The sequence below is a fragment of the Dermacentor albipictus genome, chromosome 8, assembly GCF_038994185.2.
Source record: "Dermacentor albipictus isolate Rhodes 1998 colony chromosome 8, USDA_Dalb.pri_finalv2, whole genome shotgun sequence".
NCBI classification, from domain to species: domain Eukaryota; kingdom Metazoa; phylum Arthropoda; class Arachnida; order Ixodida; family Ixodidae; genus Dermacentor; species Dermacentor albipictus.
In genome coordinates, this window is record NC_091828.1 from 102,398,309 (window position 1) to 102,422,196 (window position 23,888).

Genomic DNA, 23,888 nt, shown 5'->3' on the forward strand with positions numbered 1-23,888 from the left:
GTGAACCAATTAGCCCAGCAACGTGTTTTGACCAAATTCAGAAAGGCATAAGGTTTTCGTGACATGCTTTTAGGGGTACTTGTCTTGACTTTCTTGAAGCTTGGTGCACTGTAGAAAGACCAACAGCATTGGTCCTAATGACCAGACATCTTGTGTGAAGCTTGTACTCTGTACCTTCTGTTGTGCGCTGTGCGTATTCATGCCAGAGGAGTAGATAGTTTTGTTTTTCTCTCTCTTTTGGTTCAAACAGGCATCAACCGCGAGCTGCTGGACACAGTGCTCATGCCGTCACTGAATCCAGAGGTAGGCCCCCCAGAGCCTAGCACCACGTATTGCTTGTAGTTCCCAGCTTTTGGCTGGGCCACTCGGGAACATTAAGTACTGCTATTGAGTTGTTGAGTTAAGCATTATTAGTGACATTTCCATGATAGAGAGATGAACGTTTAAGCTCACGGTGGAAGGAGGCCAAGAAAAAGATGCAAGAGCAAGAGACTGGTGGTGATGTTGCCCTAAATTCCTGCTCCAGCTTGCCGTGATGTCATGAATTTCGACCGCTACTGCTTGGGTCCATTTAATTGTTTACTTATTGCTAAATAGGTATCACATTTCATCATAAAGGAACCAAAGGCTCATCCTAGCAAGTTTTGGAAACTTTCCTCATTCAGAAAAATGGCCTCAAATAAGAGAAAAAAATGCTTTTGAAGTTCAAGACATCACACACTGGCACTGAGGAGGTTTTGGCTGGAAATCGAAACAGGTGTTAACGTTCTACCGTAATGTAATTTCTCTGCATTCTTAATGAATGAATAAATAGTTAAATACCTTACTAGTCTAGACTTATTTGGTGTTGCTCTTCATATTGCGCCCTTAATGGCATTGAAAGCAAAGGCATTTGCCAGTGTGTGATGTCCAACCTTTACCCTGTGGCGGTTTTGCAGACGAAGCACTGGTACAATGTTGCCCTCATGGACAAGCTGATCCAGATCATCAGCTTGAGCTGTAAATACGGTGAGTGGGCTCAGTGGTGTTCTTTACCGAATTAAGACAGCAAGCTGGGCGCTCGTGTTGTGTTCTTCCTTTCGTCCTTCGTCCGGGTTGCGCTGCCCACCCACAGGAACGTGTTCTTTACCGCCATCTCTGTGGGCCCTGTGTAGCTGGAAGGCTCGGCTTCTGGTAGGCACTGTTGTTTGTGGACATTTGTCAGTAGTTTATGTTGCGACGGCGGCTAGTTGGTGGAATATCTTGGCTAGATGCATAGGTTACAGCGTGACGTAAGTTCTGGCCAAGGGCAACAAGACCTTGTTACCTTGTATGTCTTCTCGTCACTCCTAACCTGTCCTTTGTTAATTCCTTAACCAGTGCGTTTAGCTATAGCATATGTCAGCGTAGTGCTCGAAGCCCTCTGCTGAGAGCCATCAGAGCTCAAGGGTGAGCAAGATATTTCGCTTTCCCGTTTTGTCACCCCCCCCCCCACCATGGGCGCTCTGTCTTCTTCGCGACGTACAGTTGAACCTGAATGTAATGAACTTCAGTATAACAAAATTCTCTATATAATGAAGTATCGAACTTTTTCAAGGTTTATGTATGCTAAGAGTGGGCATGCAGAGATGGCACGGCATTACGTGCACACCCTCACAGGGCATTTAGTACTGAAGGGCGTGTAACCTCGAGTTTCGGAGTCACGGTGAAGTGAGAGGCAGACAAAGCACTCACTGCCCACTGCCAGTACTTGATACGTACTTGTCAGTACGTGACAGTGTCCGCCCACTACAGAAGACACTTATCAGCCGCGGGGATGGAGTGTCCACCAAAGTGTGGCTGTATTCGCTTCGTACCACTGAGGTGAAGGTGCTGTCAACGTGCCATGAAACCGTATCTTTCGTCGCCGACTCCCAAATTCAAAGATGTTAATTTCTTTTTCTCGTTTAGATTTGCGTTTTCCGATCGCCCATTAATGCAGAAAATTTTGCAGCCCCTTCCTTGTAAGAAAAATTCATTGGCGACTGTGCTTATCTGTATATAAGGTCGAATGTCATTCTATTGAAATTTCGGTATAATGAAGGAAATTGCCGGTATCGAGGTTTAGCTGTACTTCTTTTAAAAACACGTGGACACTTAAGTGACGTCATGCTGCCATACTTGTTTGAAGCGACCATCAACTGCTGCTTATCTGCACTCTGTGCTTTTCTGCTGCTTCCTGGTGCCCTATACACGCTGTTCAAAACGTATGCAAACTGAAACTAGCTGATTGCGTGGGAGCAATAAAATAAGGAAAAATCAAGTGTGCGACTTCCTTGGCAGAGGCGTGCTAGCATACAGATAGAAATTGACTTGTCTCGTATATTGACGACTCGACAGCTTTTACTCTGGTAACGTCTTGTGGATAATACCGTTTCCATCACAATGTGTGAAAGTGCTGGAAACTAGTAAAGAGGAATATACAATTTTCTTTTTCCTTATCAATAGTAGTTCAAGGGTTTCTTAAAACTGCGGAGTCACTTGTAACACAAATAACAGATTGCAAATAGCAGAAAGCAGTGTGAGTGTATACATAGTTTGCCCGTCTTTCGCCCTTTGTGTTCGAGCCGTTTGTACTACAATGATTTCCCCAATTGTCGGCCAACCTACCCAACAAGCTGTTTCAATCTCGGGACTGCTGTCAAGGCAGCATCAAGTACTGTGCTTGTGTAGGCTTTGTCATGGCTGACTTTAAAGTTCAAATGCAGCATTGGACCTATCGTTAACTTTCGCTTCGGCTAACCCTTTTGTCTTATTATTATTGTTGTATTCTGTGAGGCAGCTCAATGGATCTTGTTGAACCTTTGTGCTTCTCATTTCCTAGGTGGTTTCTTGCATTTGCTTCTATTTAACCATGTTCTTTGTTCCCCATCTTGGGCATCACAGCTTAAGCTAAGCTAGAGAACTGAAATTCTGGCTAATTGTGGTGCCTTAGGCCTTGCATGGAATGCAAGAGAAAAGGATGGGCAACTACACATTGTCTGTCCATTGTCTCTTGTCCTCTGGTCTGTGTGTAAGACTCCATGATTAAGCTAAGCATAGTAATGTAGTCAAGGGGCTTGTGCTTCTTTTTCCTAAATAAGCTTGCATATTATTCAGCGACAGTATTTGGCATGAATTTCGGCATAGTTAAAGTAACATTTTGCAACCATTTTAACAGGATTGCTCATCGCGAGCCAAGGCAAGAAGCGCCATCCTTGCATCCAAGGCAGACAGAGAAAGAACAGCTGTTTTCGTTGCAGTTGGCACAGGAATTCTCATAAGATTTTAAACCTAAAAAATTGGTTTCATAATTGATGTCAGCCGTGTGTCAATCATTATTAGGTGCGCCTTGAGCGTTACTATTTTTTGCTAACCACTGCAACAGAGGATGCGAAGCGAGTTCAAAGAACGCACTCGTTAAACCTTTCTGTGTGACAGCCTGCAAATGACACTGTTGACGAAGCGCACTTTCCCAACGTGATGCTAGATGCGGTTCTCGGGTGGTACGTCAATACTATACCAAGTGTAGGACATTTGGCAGCAGTGTTACATGCCACGTAGGAAAGCCTTATGTCTCTGTTACCCCTCCCCCCCACAGGGAGCAAGGTGCGTCTGGCAACCTTGGAGATGTCGTTGCTGCTGCTTCGTCAGCTTGCGACGATCGACGGCGAGTCTTGCCTGCAGGACCATCACCTAGCTGGCTTGGAGCAGGCCAAGGAAGAGAGCACGCTGCTGCTCAGGAATTTCTACAAGGTGGGGAGCTGCAGAAAGAAAACTTAACGTATTAATTACCATGCTGATAAGGGGTCAATATGCTACGCAGGGCATGTCATGAGGGAGGGAGGAAGCCTAGTGCAGCCTAATTAATTGTGACCCCCCCCCCTTTTTGGGCGCTACTACAGATTGTGTATTTTGATGAAATCAATTAACACTAGGAGTGGTAAGTTAGGCAATGAAGAAGTGAACGGGAACCGGTGTGGTTGTGTAGTAGCTATGGTGTTATGGGCTGCGAAGCACGAGGTCGCGGGATCGAATCTCGGCCACGGCGGCCGCATTTAGATGGGGGCGAAATACGAAAGCATCCACGTACTTAGATTTAGGTGCATGTTAAAGAACCCCAGGTGGTCGAAATTTTCAAAGACACCACTTCGGCTAGCCTCATAATAAGATCGTGGTTTTGGTGCATAAAACCCCATAATTTAATTTTAATCTTTTAAAGAAGTGATTGTTATACACAAGCGGCATAAGAAACAAATTTATTAATGCATGCTGTCAATTGCTGAAATAATTATAACATGCAGGGGCAACTCCAGTGGTTGGAGTTGTGAACAGCTGCATCAGAATAAATACATCAGTGTGTAATTAAAGGTGTTAATTTTTCTTTTTCTTTTTTTGCAACGCTAGACACTGCAAAATTCAATGCAGCACTAACATATAAACAAATCTGGCTTCAAATGTATGGTTAAAAAACCTTGGAACCTATTGTTCAGATATTGCAGATAAATTCCAGATAAACACACATCATTACAGGTGCGTAAAGTATGGTTTGCAATTAAAAGGAACGCCAATTTAGTATTTATGGACTTCAAGAAGTTCTTGAATTTTAAAGGAGATCATTGGCATCACGTAAACATCAATTGATAAAAGGCTGTTGTGAATGACTTGTCTAATTGGTAGTAATTAGTGCTGGTATTTCAGTTGTGTTCCCTTTATGAGGGGGCCACAATGGTATACATAAAGGGGGTTTAAATATTTGTTTTGGGAAACTAGAGCACAGAAAACTTCTGTAGCAGCAACAACCAGATTACAGCAGATTTAAGCATATACTAGATCACTACTATATTGATGCTCCTAAAGGAAGTTTCTTTATATGATCTGCTAGAAACAGTTGATTATATTAATAGCAGCTGCAAAAAAAAATTAATGTTTATGCACACAGCTCCCATAAGTGTTCAGGTTTTGCTCTTTGGGACCATTGACTAAATTTAGTGGGTAACAAATAAAACACCAAGTTACATTAGCCTGCAGATGTACGGAATGTTTAGCTCCTGCAATTTAGCCCTAGATTTAGGTTGATTGCTTTACGAATGAATTTTACTCCAAATCAAGCACAAAACGCAGGATGTGCTTGCTTGAGACACAAAGCCCGTTTATTCTACTTGAACACTTCAAACGCTCCCGATTAGCTCAGATGGCAGAGCGAGGACCCACCATGGAAAGGAGTTGGTCCTGGGTTCAGGGCCCGAGGCAGGACAAGTTTTTCTTCAGCTCCAAGGCTTTCTTTCTGAGAAACCGATATGAATCGCATTTGTAGATTCGTGTTGCAATCAGATGGCTGACAATTTTCTCTCTTTCGCTTTAAAAATGCACGCTCATTATCGACTGTGGGCAAAGGGCTAAATTCTGCTTTCCGTGCAGTCGGGGGCATGAAATGCTCTGCAAGAAGCCTCGTTGAAGCATGTGGCAGGCCATGGCCGTATTGTGTACACCCATGGCTACAGCCAAATGTGTATCTTGAGACTGAAACTTAGTTGTTTTTGCCTCTCCTACATTGTTGCCATGTCTTTCTCTCTCTGTCTCTACATGTGCTGTCAACAGAGTGAAGAGATCTTTCTCGACATGTTTGAAGATGAGTACCAGGAGATGAAGGTAAGCACCACGGCATCACAATTGTTTTTCTGCCTTTTTTGCTCGCTTGCTTATATCCTAACTAAATAGACCAGGAAGGTTGTCCGTTTCGATTTCAATGTGAAGCAGTTTTGCTTCTAGTGTTGTAAATATAGAGACAGATATTGCTGAGAGTTCTCGGCAACCAAATGGTGTTAAGTATGCTTCAAGAAGTGCATGCGGAACTTGCTGCGTGGATTGCAAGCTTGGTCATCGTTTGTCTCGCTAGCATCGCAGCTGGAAAGTATTCTTGCATCGGTTAACTTGTTAAAAAGCTAAAAAAGAAAATGAAAAGAGGGTGTCAAATGTTGAGAGAACGCCCGCAACGTTCCCAACTTCCCTCAAAGTTCATGAGCCCATGCTACCTGTACAACAGCCATGCAGTAGTGCATACTGGTCAGTGTGTGGTTAACATGGCTCCAACCAGAGGGCGCAAGCGTTGCTATCCACTCTGGACAGCGGCGTGAAGAAGCTGAAGAGGCAGAATCCTGCATTTTTTGAGAAAAAAACAAATTCTCTGAGCATTGCGAGCTTGACATAGCGGACAACAGCTTGTCTGTACTCTGAAGAAGCTTCCCACCTCAAGTTCCAAACACCATTCCACGTCAAAGAAAATTGGAACAACTTGTTCGCTCTTATTTCTTGCCATGTAAAGTACATTCATTTAAAGAACAACATGGAAATTGAAATTAAGCTAATGGTAATTAGTGGGTTGATTATTTTGTAATTGAATTGCTGAACTATCCACCACTGGAAAGCTCCCACCAGCATTAAAAAAAGCTGGCATAAACTTTGTTTTATGTTTACAGCGCCTATGAGGTATCAGATTCAGTGTATCAAAAATGATGTGTTAAGCTCCTGGGTTTAACCCTTCAAGTACTGGCAAAAAATCCAAAAATGCATTCAGAAAATGACTTTCTTTTTTTTTTTTTACACACATCTGGATAGCAGATTTTCTTGTGGATGCGAATTATGTATGACATAAGTAGTAAATACACAAATTTCAGCCCTGGTGAAAGGTTCTGCTCATCTAACTTAATTGCCTAATTCATTACCAGGCCTTGTCAGAACTAGCTTCATAGTTAACGACATCAGTCACTGGATGTGTATCACTGAAGATCCAGCCATCATTGCCAGTGCTTTCATGCAGAAGAAAATTAACTTTCATGACACTTTCAATGCTTTCATGACAGACATGGCGACACGCAGCTGGCAGCTGGCATGTTTTAAATCTCTGCTGGATGAACATAGACAGTCTGTAGGGCCCCTAGCTCTGTGAGTAAAGAAACTCGCCAGGACATCAAAACGGATTGGACCAGCCTGGACATGTTACTGGCCCTTAGAAAGAGTGCCTAAACACGTGGTTGATACACTAGTTCTTGGCACTAATTGCAAAAAAAAAAAATTGTAACCAAGTTAGACTCGTCCACGGCGCTTGAAGAGCTATGCTTGCCACGTCACACACTTAACTTTCTGGCAAAAGTGGTTATTTGGCGAGTCAGTGCTTCGATGCCTTTGCACCTCACATAATTCGTGCGCCTGAGTGGAAACATCTGTGTGGTTTTCTTCGAGAAGCATGCACCCCCGATTAGTACAGCTTCATTTTAATGTGAGAGCATTAAGGGCCCCATGTTGCAGAATATCCGGCGTCGCTGTCGGCATAGGCGTCTCATGTCCAGGGCCGGAGTCGATTCGGCGAAAAGAATTTCCAACCGAGTTCCGAACCATGCATACCCAACCGCTCGTCTACCATCAACGTTGCTTATACCTTGTCTTTCATTCTTTACAAAGTTGGCCCTCAGAATTTTAAAAACAGCAGCCCACAAACAAATGTAATGGAAAGAAAACATTGACAGCGCATATCCTTTACGTTAGCTCTTCTCAGACTGAAATATTAAAAGTGCGAAACAATAACAGGAGATTGACCCACGCAAAAGGCCGCATTTTACCAGAAAGCTTGCCTTTATACATAGCGTTCGCCACCAGCGTTTGCTGGTAAACATTAAGGTTACATAAGCTGCAGTTGCTGGGAAGTGTGAAAAGCAGTAAGAGGTCTTTGAATGCTATCGTGTTCCACTCTTAAAGGCAAAGCTTAAGCATCCTCCAGTTTTTTACATGTCGAAATAAGAGTTATGCGAGATGCTGAAAAGCAGGCTTTTCTACTATACTATTACGTTGGTTTATGCTTGCAAACAGCGAGGATGCCGCGAGGAAAAAAATGTTTGCTAGGACAGTGGCACTATATCAGGCGCTCCTACTTTATTTTCATTTTTTAGGGCGACATCGACCATCTTGTGTAGGTTTAACTACACGTGCATGGCAGTTGGCATGAAAGCAGTGCAGTCGTAGAAGTCTCATTCTGCGCGCCTTTCGCTCTCCAGTTGTTCTTGATCCGTAACGTTTTCTACGAGACTACTGCTTCCTATATAGCAGCTACAACTTGTTTAATGCAAGTTTATGTCAATTCGCACGTGCACATTTGGGGCTTCCTGTAGGCCACATATACTATGTTTTGGTGCATTTCTTGGGGCTCTGTGTACTGTGCAATATGATACGTATGTACTACTGTTTAGGATTTACAGAGAACCCGCCGTGGTTGCTCAGTGGCTATGGTGTTAGGCTGCTAAGCACGAGGTCGCGGGATCGAATCCCAGCCACGGCGGCCGCATTCCGATGGGGGCGAAATGCGAAAACACCCGTGTACTTAGATTTAGGTGCATGTTAAAGAACCCTAGGTGGTCGAAATTTCCGGAGTCCTCCACTACGGCGTGCCTCATAATCAGGAGGTGGTTTTGGCACGTAAAACCCCATAATTTAATTTAGGATTTACAGAGAGAGGGAGACCTTGGAAGTGATCATCGCAGTGCTGCAACGAGGGACGTTGCTGTTGCCGGTGTTTCGACACGGGGACGCTTGTCTTCGTCCGGTTGAAAACAAATCCTCTTGTCGAAACAGTGGCTCCAGGTTGAGAGATCCCTTGTTCCACTGCTGTCGATCATGTGTGACTGCACGTGATGCTAGAACTCGATTCTCTCCCAGCCAGTATTCAGTATGTAGCCGTAATTGGTGTGTAGCACGCAGCTACAAAGAAAATCCAGAAAAATAGACATAATTATCTTTTTTTTCCTATTGGAAGGTTTTGCTGCCGTTTGTTCGCATGTTGTTTGACAACTCCGTTGCTTTCTTTTGCTGGTGCAGAAGAAGCCGCTCAACGTGGAGTACCTGATGATGGATGCCAATCTGCTGCTGCCGCCCATGGGGACGCCCATGTCGGGGGTGGAGTTCCACAAGCGCCTGCCATGTGGCGAGGTGGAGAGGGCACGAAGGGTCTGGCTCTGCCCTCCTTTGTTGTTTGCTTTGCCATTCTTTCCTCATCTGTCTGTCTATTTGGCTGCATTCCAATACTCGCCGTAAATGGCTAAATAGACAGCTCAGCAGGCGCCAGCCATCTTAAGCCTCATTCTAGGTCTTGGCAAAGCTGGCGAAAGAGACAGCTTCCGTGAAGACAGCATCGAAGTCAATAACGATGCAGTGTAGTTTACTGTCAAAACAGGATAGCTGCTGAACAAGACTGATGGAGAAAGCGATGGGAAGGGCAGCTGTGCACAAGGAAATGTAGTCTCATTTTCTTTAGGCGCTTATTGTTGGCTGCGTCGTGTCTTTCACGAGTTAGCACACGCAAAGCATAAACAGTGATATTATGTGCTTTACTTAGCCTTGCCACAAGCTGGCATCAAGTCAGAGACGTCTTCCAAATGCATTCCGTTACTTTAGCTCGAAGCTGTCTTTTGAGCAGCCAATGTAAACTGTCTTCAGTGCTGGTTAGAATACACATAGATTATAGAGCACATGTAATCATGCAAGCCTCCAGTTGACTGCGAATCGCATGATTTCGAAGCGTGAGATGTAGTTCTGACATTAATGAAGCGGGAACATGACGGTGGGTTTCAGTGGGGCTTTGCAGTGTAGGAGCACGTACTGGAGTGGCGTTCATCGTCACATACTTTTGCTAGACTTTGGCACCAGACACGTAGGCAACTACAAGCAACAGCATTCCTTCACTGTGCTTTAAGACAGCATGCTCGCCACATACGAGATGCGCGGTCGCCATTGAACGCCGACGCATCCAGTGCAAAGTCGCACAAAATCTTGTGAAAGCGATAGTATCTTTAAAAGTGATTGACTGAAAGTATTGCCTCTGGCCCTGGCCAAGTATGAAGCGCTGCCTGGCTAACTGGCACTTCTTTGTCATCATTATTCTCTTATCATCCGCCGCGGTTACTCAGTGGCTATGGTGTTAGGCTGCTGAGCACGAGGTTGCGGGATCGAATCCCGGCCACGGCGGCCGCATTTCGATGGGGGCGAAATGCGAAAACACCCGTGTACTTAGATTTAGGTGCACGTTAAAGAACCCCAGGTGGTCGAAATTTCCGGAGTCCTCCACTACGGCGTGCCTCATGATCAGAAAGTGGTTTTGGCACGTAAAACCCCATATTTTAATTTTTTTTTATTCTCTTATCGCCTTGTTCTCTGTTCTCACAGGCAATCCGGGTGTTCTTCCTGCTTCGCGAGCTCTCGCTGTTTCTGAGCAACGAGCGGGAGACGCAGCTGCCGCTCACCAACCTGGCGAGTTGTGTCAAGGTGGACGACGTTCTAGACCTCAGTGAGTATCCTATTTGGCCGCCTGTTCTAGCTTCAAAAGGACGGTGCGTTGGGCACGTTGCTATTCCATACTGTACTACTGACAGTGCGAAACGGCACGAACTACACAAGAAAGATAGGGTGCTTGTCCTTTTATCTTTCTTGTGTAGTTTGGGCCATTTCGCACTGTCAGTAATTTGGTGTGTTTTAGCTTGCTTGCTACAAATGTTTGCCAGTTCTACGATGCGTTCACAAAGCAGTTTGTTGCTAAAGGCGATAATTTATTCATTTATTTAAATTTTGTCCAGACCCAAAGACATTACCGAAAGTGAATGGTTCATAATATCAAATTACAAGAATGTGCAGCAGTAAAGCTTAATGTGCATTTTCTAAGCCTAATTAATTTATAAAGCGCTTCGTTGCCTATGTAATTGTGCTTTTTCATTGCTTCTCTGCAGTTCTTATTGGTCAGTGGGCCACAGTAAATGTCTTTTGTAACTCTGTCTTACGTCAACTTTTTGAACTTCCTATACAGTCGAACCTTAGCACAATTATAACAAATTATTGGATATAACAAATAAAAGTTACCTCTATACAGTGTGGCATATGTATTGTTTATAATGAATGTCGGATATAACAAAGCTGTTTTTGTGTCAGATGTGACTTTGTTATAACAAGTTCCGGCTGTAGTGGTGCCTAAATTTTATAGTCATGGATGCACTGAATAAATGAATGCACTTACAAATTTCATGCTGTGTTAGGGAAGGCTTGATAAAGTTGCATCGTCCATGGCGGTGCTCTGCATGCAAAGACGATAGTATACCATTGCTTGAACTGTAGGCAAGGGCTTGTAAATAAAGCAAGCTTTGCAATGCCATGTACCTTTGATAAGACTGCAAGAAGGAATGGCTACATGTAGATGGCTCCTTACTTCTTTGCTATTCGTCACTTGCAACGCTGAATTATTGAGCAGGAAGCTTTTTTTCAGGTTGTTGGGCAAAACATGTGAAAATGAAGCCTGCTGTATTTGTGCTGCTCGCAAAGCATGTTCGCACAGGCCAGCAGTCGGCAGTGGCACTTTTTGCCTGCGTTATACGTGGTGGCGGGGCTGCCGAAGCTTTGTGCATTTAACATTTTGCGGCTTGTCTTTATCAGCGGTTCATTTTTGCTTATGGACAACTCAAGCTCGCAAAGAGGTGTGCTTTCACTGTTTTATCAGCCCGATGCTGTCAGTGTTCTTTTTGTTTTCGCGTTAATTGTCTTCCAATAAAGCTTGCTTTCATGAAGGCAGCTGTCGTGACAGAGTTCATTTCTTGTGACGTAGACAACAGCGACCTGATTGCCTGCACGGTGGTCAGCAAGGATTCGCAGAAGATCCGGCGCTTCATGGTGATCGACGTGGCGCAGCTCGTCCTCGTGGAGCCGGATTCCAAGCGATTGGGCTGGGGAGTGGCCAAGTTCGTGGGCTTCCTTCAGGCACGTGTCGTTTCGTGGTCACACTGACTTTGTCTCAGGAATTCTTTCTGAACTCTGAGAAATCCAGTGGTTAGGAATAGTTCAGAATGTCCTGCCAGTCCTAATTGTTCGAAGGATGCGAAATAGAAAAAAAAATATAAGCTGAGCCATGTTGGTAAGCTAAGGAAAAGTTACTCTGGCCATGACGGGAGGCTTTCTGGGTTAGAAAAGACGCAGAAACTGTAGATTGTTAGTGATGGCCTTTTTGAAGGTACAGCACTGCCTTGACATGTCATTACGGAATCTGATGGTCGCTACTTGAGTGTAGTTAAGTTAACGTTTATTGCCAAAAATTGATTGCAACTTGCTCTAGAGAAACTGAAGACTCAACTGAGCAAGTTTCAACAACTTTTGTTACGCCATAGTGGCTCAAGTACGAGAAAAAAAGTTTGCAAGCCACAATTTCTCACTGACTGACTGGTGCTATAGTTTCGGTAAGCATATTTAACAAAATAGAACTTTGGCCTTCTAATAATCTAATAGTAAGTAGTACAGTAGGAAATAACAGAAGTAGTTCTAGTAATCAAGTCTACCCACAGATAATGCCAGCTAGAGTTCTGAAAAAAAAAAAAAACTTTATCCGTCTAAACTGATATGGGGTTTCTCTTTACAGAGTACCTTCAATAGATTGTTGTTGTTACGCTTTCTAACTGCTGCTCATGTTACAGCAGCTAGAACTTGTCAAGCTGCTTAAACAGTGGCCTTTATTTTTCAAGTCTACCCACAGATAATGCCAGCTAGAGTTCTGAAAAAAAAAAAAAAAAAAAAACTTTATCTGTCTAAACTGATATGGGGTTTCTCTTTACAGAGTACCTTCAATAGATTGTTGTTGTTACGGTTTCTAACTGCTGCTCATGTTACAGCAGCTAGAACTTGTCAAGCTGCTTAAACAGTGGCCTTTATTTTTCACTCCGTCACATATTCTTTGAAGCGTGGATAAACGATTGATTGATTGATTGATTGATTCACATCTTATTTGAAGCATGGATAAACGATTGATTGATTGATTGACATATTCTTTGAAGCATGGATATATGATTGATTGATTGATTGACAGGACATAGAAGTGACAGGCGACAAGGAGGACAGCCGGTGCCTGCACATTACGGTGCACAGCCGGGGCGCGGCGTGCCGCAGCGCGAGCGGTCCCGGGAGCGCGCCCCTCCTGGCGGCGCGCTTTCTCTTCGACGACCACATCCGCTGCATGGCGGCCAAGCAGCGCCTCAACAAGGGGCGCCTGCGTGCGCGGCAGCGCAAGATGCACAGCATCGCCAGGCTGCTCGACCTGCCACTCCAGCCACCATCACCCCTGCGGCACCACCCGCACACGCCAAGGGCGCCGTGCGGGCCGGTGGCCTCGCTGGCGGCAGCGTCGTCAAGTGAGTGCTTTTCTCCGGCGAAGCCGATAGGGCGGTGTTTTTATTTATTTATTTATGTCACAATAGCCCTAAAGGCCCTCTAGGGAGGGTATTACATAGGGTAAAGGTTACATCGGTGAGGTAAACAGTGCATAAATCTAAATGCAATAGAAAAACAAAACTGGGACAAAATTAACTACAGTGCGTCAACGTGCAAACACACAAAAAAAAATAATGATAGTTATCAGTACAGCAACTCTAAATGATTTGTACAAACTATGACACTGTCGTGGAGGCTTTGGTTATCGGCACATTTAAAAAATCTGTTTACAAATCGGATAGTGAAACGTGATATGTTAGGTATGCATGGTACTGCGTAGAGCGCCTGTAAATTTCGAGGCATTTGTTTTCGTGACAATGTGCGATGGCAGATTATTCCACTCTTTGCGTGATTGCACATGTGCGGGTGTAATGTTGGCCCCAAATAGATTGATAGTGGTTCGGACTTCAATGAATGCTAATCATTGCACCAGCATGTGACGAGAAAAACTGTTCTTTAGCCAAACACGGTGTGCAAAATGAACCGCTGTCGTCTCAAGCACTTTTAACCCTTCGAGGGTAAACTTTTCTTTATTATTTTTCTTTGCCAAGTGCAATCTCCTAAGGTTGCATTCTTTTATTGCAGATTTAAAATCAAGTAAACATGCATTGATTATTCATAGATACAGATGTGCTTGCATAACTAATTAGACTAAACAGGTTGATGAAGTGAAATAGATATATTCTGATTCAGCACTTGGGCAGTAGTCTACTGTGACGGAATCGCTGCTCAACTCACTTGCTGCAAGAGCAACCAGTGCATACACCCGTAGTGTAATTGAACCGCATATGTGGGCACGCACAAGAAAACTCTATGATTGTGCACCCATCAGAAAAACCTAATCAGTCAGAAACTTGCTGTAATATCCTTTGTCCCATCGCCAATTAAGGGCAGTCAGTTTTTGTGACTCACAAGAAGATAAATGCAGGCATGGCAGCATCATTCTTGTATGGCAGCATCATTTGTATACACCAGCACCCACTTGTGAACAGATGTAATCGCACCCCTGTGAGCAGTAAACGAGTGACTATCGAGCTGTGACCCTTTGAGATTAGATACCAGATAGACTTCACTTCTAGAACGCAGCTCTTGGGTGCCCATTCCTGTGGGTGGCTGCGCTTGCTGGACATCAAAAAGTTGAAAAAATGAGCGTGCATTTCAAACATGCACATCGTGCCGTAAATAAATGGCTTTGCCCATTTGGGACTTGTTTGTGGCGTCATATATCTACATCTGACCCTCAAAGGGTTAAAACTACGAGAGTGAGGTTCTGGAGTAGTGCTAGAGCTTTGTGGGCTTCTTGGTCAGAACTCGGCTGTTTACGAGAATTTCTTTCTAATTTTACATTGGTACAGCTTCAAGGCCAGATGGTGAGTGGAATATGCAAATTAATGCTATTGCATATTGTTATTGTTTCACTACCTGAAGGCAGCAGACTTGAGTGCCCGACTATAGACATCCTACGCCTAACTTAGTGAATGTAAAAGTGCGGTATAGACTCGCGTTTTCTCTCTCTCTCTTTCACTCTCCATTCTCCTCCCCACCTGTAGGGTAGCAAACTGGACTCAGTCTGGTTAACCTCCCTGCCTTTCCTCTCTCTCTCTCTCTCTCTCTCTCTCTCTCTCTCTCTCTCTCTCTCTCTCAATGCTATTGCATAAAAATTCTTCATGGACGTATGTCAATCTGAGAAACTGATACATGAAAGACAATGAAGCAGTATAAGCGACTTCTCAAACACTTCGTCGGAAATACAGTGGGCTCTCAATAAATGGAAGTCACCTAAACAGAACTGCCGCTTAGACGGAACACCATCCTCGTGGTTAGTTGGTTTTGTATTGATGCAATGCTAAAAGGTTTGTCTCCTGATAAACGGAACACATGGTAAACAAAACTCCTGATGAGCGGAACCAATTTCCCTGGTCCCCTGAGGTTCCGTTTAAAAGCAGTCCACAGTACATCAAAGACAGTGAAGCTGTATAAGCGAGTTCTCGAACGTTTCGTCGGAAACACTAACTGCCGTATTCAGAAATGCATCTTAACTTGAAGGTCATGCTTGACTTGGTGTAAATGACGCCTGGTGCGAACGCATCGAAGGCTTTCATTGCGTTTCTCTTGGTGCATTCACGACAGGCGTCATGTAAATCAAGTCAAGCATGTCCTTCAAGTTAAGATGCATTTCTGAATACGGGGGTTAGGGTCTGTTTCTCTGACTGTTCTTGGTGATTGAGATTCGTCAGCGGCACCCTGGTCACACGGCCGCTTTAACACTCCTCCCACATAGGCTACATTGCTGGACCTTGCCATCAGCTTTCACCACCACAGGCACGCAAACTCCCGGCTAACCTCCAACGTGGAGCCGGGGAAATGCAACGCAAAAATGAGGGAATATTGGCTAAAACAAACAGCGTGAAGAAGCTGTATATTTGAGCAAGGTGTGCATAACATGACTTTTACTTTGCGATCATCGATAATGATGTTCCAGATTCAAGATAATTGCTGGCTGATCTTTGACTGTCATTCAGTACCGAGCACGCCACTGCTGCTGCACGAAAACGATTGTGGAAAGTCCCCTCGGCAAGTTCGCTGTTAAGAGGGTGTACCTATTATCTGTCTCGCAGGTTTAATGCACCGAAGCCTCTCCCAGGACACAGGCCTGCGCGGTCGAGCCGGCACTGTGGGTGGCGCGGGTCCACCGCACCACCAGCCTTACAGGCCGCTGTTCACAACGTCATCGAAGGTGCCTGGCTTTGCCACAGCTCGCACTGGGCACCGAGGCAGTACTGGCGACATCGAAGGACGGCAGCGAAGGTAAGCTGCGCCAGCGTTCGGTGCTTCTTTTTTTTTTTTACTCTGGCGTGGCTGGGCTGCTTAAAAGGCACACGTAAAAAATAAGGAGATATTGAAAGTGACGAGCGCATATAGGCTGGAGGTTTGATAGAGGCTTGAGTGTACTTGAAAATTACGTGCTGGCATAGCAACTTAGAAGACTATAAACCACCTTTTATTTTTCCTTGCTTCTCAATTTCTAGTGTCATTCACTGCCAGTTTATTTTTTTAAAAAACACTTATACTAAACCGGGAATAATCGGGGGAATTTAAAAATGCCATTGTGGTTCACACCTTGCACATGTTACGTACATCTCCGCATTTGGTTTCTTGGACCCAAACTTTGCATCCAGGCGTTCAGGAAGCAGCCCTGTCTCTCGTGGCCGGTCATCGTCACGGGAGTCCTCTCCGCGCCTGGGTCACCGGTCGCGGGATCACTCCGAGGAGATACCCCTGGAAGACCTGTCGACCAGGGCACTGCCCGCCGCAGGCAGCCCGTCTCCCGTGCAGGTGGGTACTGCATCCGCTGTGCCGCGGTCTATTCTTTTTAGATGCGTGCGTGCATCGTTGCTGTCATTGTAATTGTCACCACCAGTCTGTCTTTAAACCCACTGCAAGACAACACTTAGGAAAAAGCTGAGGACTGTGCGAGGAGCTGTGGAACGAGAAAGGATAGGCATAATGTTAAGAGATGAGATAGTGATGTGTGTTACGGAGCAGATGGGTGCAAACAATATTCGAGTTTGAGCTTCAGAGGAAGAAATAGAGCTGGGCAGGCCATGTAATGCATGGAGCAGGTAAGCTGAGGTCAATTAGTTACATGCTAGATCCCAAGGGGAGGATAATGCAGTCAAGGACAGAAAAGAAGGAGGTTGTGCGATGCTATCAGGGAATCTCCACAAGTTGATGGAGTCAAGTGGTGCAAACCAGGGTCGATTGGAGATAGTTAAGTGAGTTCTTTGTCTTGCAGTAGGACAGGGATATTAGGCTGATGCTGAAAAAGATGAGGGCTTGCCCCAGAGATCTCCAATTACCCCTGGTCCGTGTCGACTCAGCCCCCTGCCTTTGGCTGAGAGCTTTCTATGCTTGTTGTTCCAGCTAGTCCTCTTGCCTTTCACTGCATCTGATTGTGCGAGATCAAAAAGCAGCCACGTAGATAAGGAATGAAGTGTGCGTGTACGAGGATGATGCCCCAATTGATATTGAGAGGAACAAGTGGAATTGGGTGAGCCACATGATGGGTAGAGCTTATCAGAGCAAGTGAAGAACCTGCACTCAAAACTGGTGTAGAATTGCCGTATTTACTTTGGGCACTCCCACTCCTGGAATTGCTTAATTGAATAAATAACATAATTACACAAAAAACTTTTGAATTACTTTACAGCACTTATTTGAATCTATGCCACCGGTTAGGAAACATTTAAGAAAATAACCGAATCAGCTTAGACTGGTACAGGATTCTTCCATGGCTCTAATTTCATTAATTTTGTGGTAGCAGGTTGATTACCAGAAAAAAGAAATACAGTTCAAAGCTTTATATATATATTTTTTTTCTCAATTTCATATCAAAACTGCAGGCCCAGTACGTTAGTGTGACATCTCAGATGTGACGCATTTTTCTTATTTGGACGCATTTTTCTTATTGGGGCCGTATTGGCTCAATAGAAATATCTGGACACCTTTTCGCACGTTTATAATCCAATGTTTTTCATCTTTTGCAATAAAAGAAAATTAACCAGGCTCAAGCAGACGTCGCAATCTGTGACGTCGTGATGATCTGGTGCGGCAATTTCAGGGTGGTAGCACTACCCAACACTCATTCTTTAGTCTTTTTCTGGCCTATCAAGCCTCCTTTCATGATAAAAGTGGCTTTGTTAGCATTGAAACATAGGTAATTTGCAAGTAAGCCTTAAATATATCTTTTCTTTAGTGACCCTCTAAGGCATCGTAATTGCTCTCTATGCAAGATAATCGAAGGCTGGCTGATGCACTGTGCTACCACCTTCATTGATATGCCATGCCTCGACCGTAATAATTTTTTTCTTCGTTCTTATGTCTGAATAAAACATCACCATCTCTGCAAATCTTCAAGTACCCTTATCTGCGACAGTGCATTTAAAGGTCAGACGGTGATCCACTAGTCAACAAGCTGTGGTCAAATAACGTCCTAGTGATGCAGTGGCCTTTTTTGTATACCCACCTGTACAGGAAAACTGTGTTGCTGTCATGCTAAGGTGTCAAGAATGATGACGGTCAACAAGAGAGAGACAGTGAGCAAATACTGAAAACCGTGCCGTTTGCCTGCAGATAAGGCCCTGCTCCAGCAGTTCTGGCGAAGGCGGCTCCAGCGGGGTCTGCAAGAAGCCCCGCTCCGAAGAGACTGCCATGGACGAAGGTGTCGAGGTCGTGCCGGAGGTTGCCGTCACGGCTGCGCCGATCTCCCTGGTGGTCACTGCGACGGAGTCGACCGAGTTTGAAGTGCCACTCCTGCTTCCACCCAAAGAAGGCTCCGCCGCCACACTTCCGTCTCCCACATCCAGGTATGCCGTCAAGTTCCGTTGGTCAACCTTGTATCGGAAAGGAGGCACGCTCGCTTAACCGCAAGCGGCGAGTCATTGCGGAGTCAATAGCTTTTCCATGCTGGAAAAAAATGTTGCAGTTTTGTCCCTAATGTGAAGCAGTGACACCGTAGCTAGCACGATGTCATGCACAGTATGTCTTGCTTTGGCCTACGCGATACCGGTTCGAACGAACGTTTGCAGCACATGCCATAGCTGTGGCTTGTGAGCACGAAGTCCCGAGTTCGATTCCCACCTTCAGCAGCTGCATTTACGGTGGTGGTAATGCTGCTACAATAGCTCCGATCTGCTACATTCCCTTAAAGCTGCTACATCTCGGGCTCCAAATGGGAGAAACTGCTCCAGAGCTGCTCCAGGCGCACCTCCCTTTATCCATAAAGCTAAATGGGCTGAAGAGTCACTGAGCTAATCCGATCCAGAGTGCCCTGCACATGTTTGAGGTCAGCCATTTGGAAACTCCTTGCGTCATACTTGTGCATTGTGCGTAGTTTAAGATGAGCTTTCGTTGGGCCTAGTTTTAGCCACCCTAGCCTTGTGCGCGCTCAGTCCGTTAGGCGTTGTTGGCGGCATTCACACTTCGTACAGGCAGCATGGCTTTGGTGGGAGAGGTGTTCCTGAAACGACAATATGCACTTTGCGCATTCAGCTGTGCCATGGTGCGGTCAGTGAGTGTCGTCAGCAGCGAGACTGACTGGACAGCCTGGCTCAGTTACGGGGACGTCGACCGACCGCTTGAACTTGTGGACTGGGCGGAGAAGGCCAAGCAGGCCCAGGGCCTTACTTGAGCCCAATCCCTCAGCCACATCCCCCTTTTCCCTTCCACCTTTCAATAAAGTTTATCACCACCACCACCTATAACTTCCCCCTTTCATGTTATTAGCTACATTGCTGTGCCACACTTATCAGTATGCTCGTAACGCAGCAGATTCGTAGTTCTGCCATTTTACTAGCTAGAAGTCTTTCGGCCTAAAATAAGGTTGCTCGAATTGGCCATCCTGCATACCATGCGACTATAGAGCTGGGAGGTTTTTATTTTCTCTCTCTCTCTTTCTCTTTGTGTGGCTTGCTTTGTGTGGCTTGCTCGAGCGTGCTGGTTCACTGAGTGTGGCCATGTGATGGTTGTCATTTCTTCAATAGTGGTCGTGCAATATCTTGCAGTGATGTGCGCCGGTACTTTGGAACCCTTTTTGGCTCACAGGATTAGTGTCCAGCTGATAACCACCCGGAAACATAATTCTTGGCTACTACAAAATCTGCTTCTAAATGCTCTTGGCCATTCCCACCCCTGTATTTCGATGCGCGTGAACTGAGTGACCAGCCCCATGGCAATGTTGTGTGCATTTGCGGGCTTCTTTCATGCTCGGAAAAACTTTGGTGTAGCACATATTAAGTAACAGAAAGCTATCGGCAGTTTTTCATCTCGCTGTACAATTTTCTCATTCACACTTTTCATAGAATATAATATCTGAGTTCATTAAGACTTATTATCGAATTAGTCAAAATGAAAAAATAATTTGAGTGTCTCCAAGCAATGGCAAACATTACCTTGGTTCACATTACCTTGTTTCTGTCCAGCTATGTGGCATTCGCATATTTTTAAACTCTGGTTAAAGTTAGCTGGAACATCCTGTATATTAGAGAAACTGCAGGCAACAACGCACCACTGCAGAGATAACAGGCAGATAGCAGGTTACAAGGCATGCAAGCGCAAGTGGTAAACAAATTACAGTGAAACTTCGTTGCTACAAACACCGCTATAGCGGACCCTTCAGAAATCCCCCTGCTGTGAGTGCTTGTAGTTTCATTGTAAAAAAAAATATTTCAGTATTGTGAACTTCAGAGCACCGAACTTTTCAGAATAACAATCACTATTCGATTTCTGTGTCGTGTTAACAATGCCTCAGTACTAGAAACTAACATTGCGAAATCTGGGGATCCTTTACGGCAGCCGGAACAGTAGGCTAGCAGACCACAAGGCGCAGAAGACGGACGCCACAGCGCAGGAGGAAAGAAAATGCCAGGAGAGGACTTTTTTCTTTTTCGTTTCTTTCTATTGCAGAAGCGACCACATTTAACATTTAGCGAGCGCAAGCTCTGCCCAGACAAGTGTCTCCTAGCAGTGGAAGTGTGTCTCTTCCTTCTTTCGCCCTTCTTTCAGCACATGCCTCTTCTTTCTTTTGTGCTTCTTTCTGCGGCCGTACCAGCTACGCATGCAGAGAAATGTAACCTCCATGCTGGCAAGGATGCCACATGGCTGCTCTCTTTACACGGTGCTGCAGTGGCACATGGTTACGGAATCTGTGGCAGATAGCAAAAGCGCAGGCTGAAAGCCAATGTGGGCATTTTCGTGGATAGCTCTTACGGTGACAACTGATAAACTGATGAGTTCATCCGTGAAATGGTTAATTCTGGGGCTTTCACTAGAACAACCTTTCAGGATAACGAACAATTTCCCGGAGTCTCTTGAAGTTCGTTATGTAGACATTTTACTGTGTAGAGAAAAGGTTTAATTTACTCGAATTGGAGGAACGGAACGTTTCAGCCCAGCCGCTCCAGGAGTGGGAATGGTCCAACTCTCACCATTCCAAAGACATAAAAGGAGTGGAATTAATGGGGGATTTCCACTCTCTGGGATGGAACTCCGGTATAAACACACTTCGTTAAATTGAGGTTTTTAATACATGTTGTCATATGGACAAGTTATAGAAAGTTAAATACTTCACTATATTGAGAATTTCGTTATATTGAAGTTCATTATGTGAGGGTTTAACTACACGAGTTTTCTTGCTAACCAGCTTAGGTGTCCAATCAACTGGTTTCATTTTGTTTCGCGCAGTGGTGACGAGACAGGCGAAAGTCCGGCGAACGAGTGCCGAAAGCCGTGCTGCTTCAGCGAGACGTCCTTTTCGGAAGGGTCCAGTACCACAGAGCACTGCAACGGGGACTTCTCGGAGGAAACGACGTGCCGGTCGTCGTCAGAGGAGACGACCGTCCTCGGCACGGAAGTGGACGACGGCTTCGAGGCGACGCTTACTCTGGCCGCAACGTCCAAGGCCAAAGGTGTGGTCCACACTGTCTGACGAGGAAGAAGTGCCACGACGCACAACTCCGGCATTTAGCTTCGAGGCCCTCGCGGTGGTTTATCATCGCACTTACGCAGAAGCGTTGGCTGTGCGCGTTGAACGTTGTAGTCATTCATTTCGCAATTGCCTTGCCTGGTCTCAAGACGAAGCTTTAGCTCGGGCACCAACTACGACATGACCAATTCGAATACACGTAAAATGCAAAAACGCTTTTCTGGGATAATCCCTGGGCCGATCTTTATGAAATTTGTTGCATTTGAGAGAGAAAGCTAAATTCTAGTGAGTGTTGGAAGTGGAATTTCGATTTAGAGCGTGAATGTTATTAGAAAAAGTTTTCCAAAAAAATTTGTATGTTTGAAAAGATAGAAGAACGAAGTTTACAAATTAATAGCTCTTCGTCAAAACAGATATCGCGGTTCTGTAAACGGCATCCATTAGATCATTCAAAACAGACAAGGTCGATATGTCAATTGATATATTACATGAATTTGTTGCATGGTGTACAAGGGTTCTGCAAAAGCGGTATTTACACATTACTGAATTTTTTTAGATTCATGTGTACTGTGTCATTTTTGTCTGCTTAAAATGTACTATGATATGCAATTCACAGAAGTGTGATATCATTTTTCATTGCTGAGTTACGGAGTTGTAAACTTAATAGTTTCGTTTTCTGAATATTTGTGATTTTTGCCAATTTTTAGTAAAACATTGACGACCTAAAGCAGATATTCGAAACCAACAGTCGCTAGATTTTAAGTTTTTGTTTTAAACGCAACGAACTTCATCAGGTTTGGTGCAGTGGTTGCCGAGAAAAAAGAATTTTTTTTACATGTATTTAAATTGGAGCAGCCGAGCTAAAGCTTTCTTTTAAGAGGAGGCGTTGTCAGGTGCCAACTTGGAGTTCCATATTCAAATGCATGTGAAACACTGAAATTGCAAAACTGCTGAACCAATTTGAATGGAATTTGTTACATTTAAGATGGACAGCTGAATGCTACTTGCTGTAGGATATGGAATTTCGATATAAGGCATCACAGGTTTTACAAAAATTTGCAAACAGTGGTAAGGAAAAAAAAAAAGAAGCTTGAGCGTGAAGTTTACAAATCCATAACTTCTGTAGGAACAGATATCATAGCTCTGTAGACTGCATCTGTAAGAGCATCTCGAGTGTGCAAAGGTGATATGTTATTTTACATCTCTTGAAATTGTTAGTATTTACAATAGTTTTGCAAAGCTTCTGCTCACAAATTAGTGGTATACGTGGTATACTCAAAGTGTTGTACAATACTGTACATCAGTCTTATATTCTCATGTTGTAATGAATATAGCGTACAGAATTGATTTATCCTTCTATTTTGCTCCGTTACTCGTAAACTTTGTGCTTCTTTCTTTTTTTTCCTTTGACATTTGCAATACCTTTTCTAAAATTAGTGATGGCCCAATGAAAACCGGCCCCCTACAGTCGATATATCATTACTCTTTCTCTTGAATGTGACAAATCTCGTCAAGTTCAGTGCGGTAGATGTAGAGCAGAATTATTTCATGTTTCTGTTTGTTTGGATGGGAGCTTCTAAGCTAAAGCCTCCTCTTAATTGTCAAATGGTAGAGAAGCTGCTTCCTTGCTACGAAAGCAGTAGATAGCTAAGTCCGCAGCACTTCCCGTTTCATACGAAGCTAGTTTTGTTAAGCTCAAAAAAGCGAAAGAGAAGAGAGACTGACAAAGGCTGCATGAAGGAAACATGCTTTATAATGTTTTGAATAAGCTTTCAAAGTGCGTTGGCTTACAAGTGAGTCGTAGTGCAAGTAGAATTTCCACGAGAGTTCTCAGTCCCGAGAGAACAGCCTTGCCGAATTCCTTCCTTTTGCACAAACTCCTGGCTTAGTTGAGTTGAAATGTGTTTGACGGGGCATTTGCATTTGACCAGGGTTGCATTTGGTGATCGTGTTAGCCTTGCCCATCAAAAGAAACAAAATGAAAAGGTCTGGCAATTCCTTTTTAAAAAAAAATATTCGCAAAGGCCTTTTCAGTGCTGAGAAATTTCCAGCAAAAACATCCTGCGCTGTTTCTGAGCTATGCTACAAGGCTGATGCATTTCGTTCTCTTTTCTTTTTTTCCCTT

The 23,888-nt window shown here is 44.4% G+C and overlaps 1 protein-coding gene across 4 annotated transcripts in view; it reads left to right on the forward strand.

Moving 5' to 3' along the window:
- The window catches only part of ema (C-type lectin domain containing ema), a 67,740-nt gene that overhangs the window by 33,782 nt on the left and 10,070 nt on the right, over positions 1–23,888 (forward strand). For 3 of the 4 annotated variants that reach the window (XM_065446307.2, XM_065446310.2, XM_065446309.2), the window contains 12 exons: positions 251–303; positions 939–1,008; positions 3,599–3,753; positions 5,599–5,649; positions 8,866–8,994; positions 10,210–10,330; positions 11,633–11,784; positions 12,881–13,202; positions 15,900–16,089; positions 16,461–16,617; positions 18,415–18,647; positions 21,523–21,746. In XM_065446307.2, coding sequence (XP_065302379.1) covers positions 251–303; positions 939–1,008; positions 3,599–3,753; positions 5,599–5,649; positions 8,866–8,994; positions 10,210–10,330; positions 11,633–11,784; positions 12,881–13,202; positions 15,900–16,089; positions 16,461–16,617; positions 18,415–18,647; positions 21,523–21,746 — 1,857 coding nt within the window. The remainder of the gene's footprint in view (positions 1–250; positions 304–938; positions 1,009–3,598; positions 3,754–5,598; positions 5,650–8,865; positions 8,995–10,209; positions 10,331–11,632; positions 11,785–12,880; positions 13,203–15,899; positions 16,090–16,460; positions 16,618–18,414; positions 18,648–21,522; positions 21,747–23,888) is intronic. The other variant, XM_065446308.2, reaches the window with a different exon arrangement.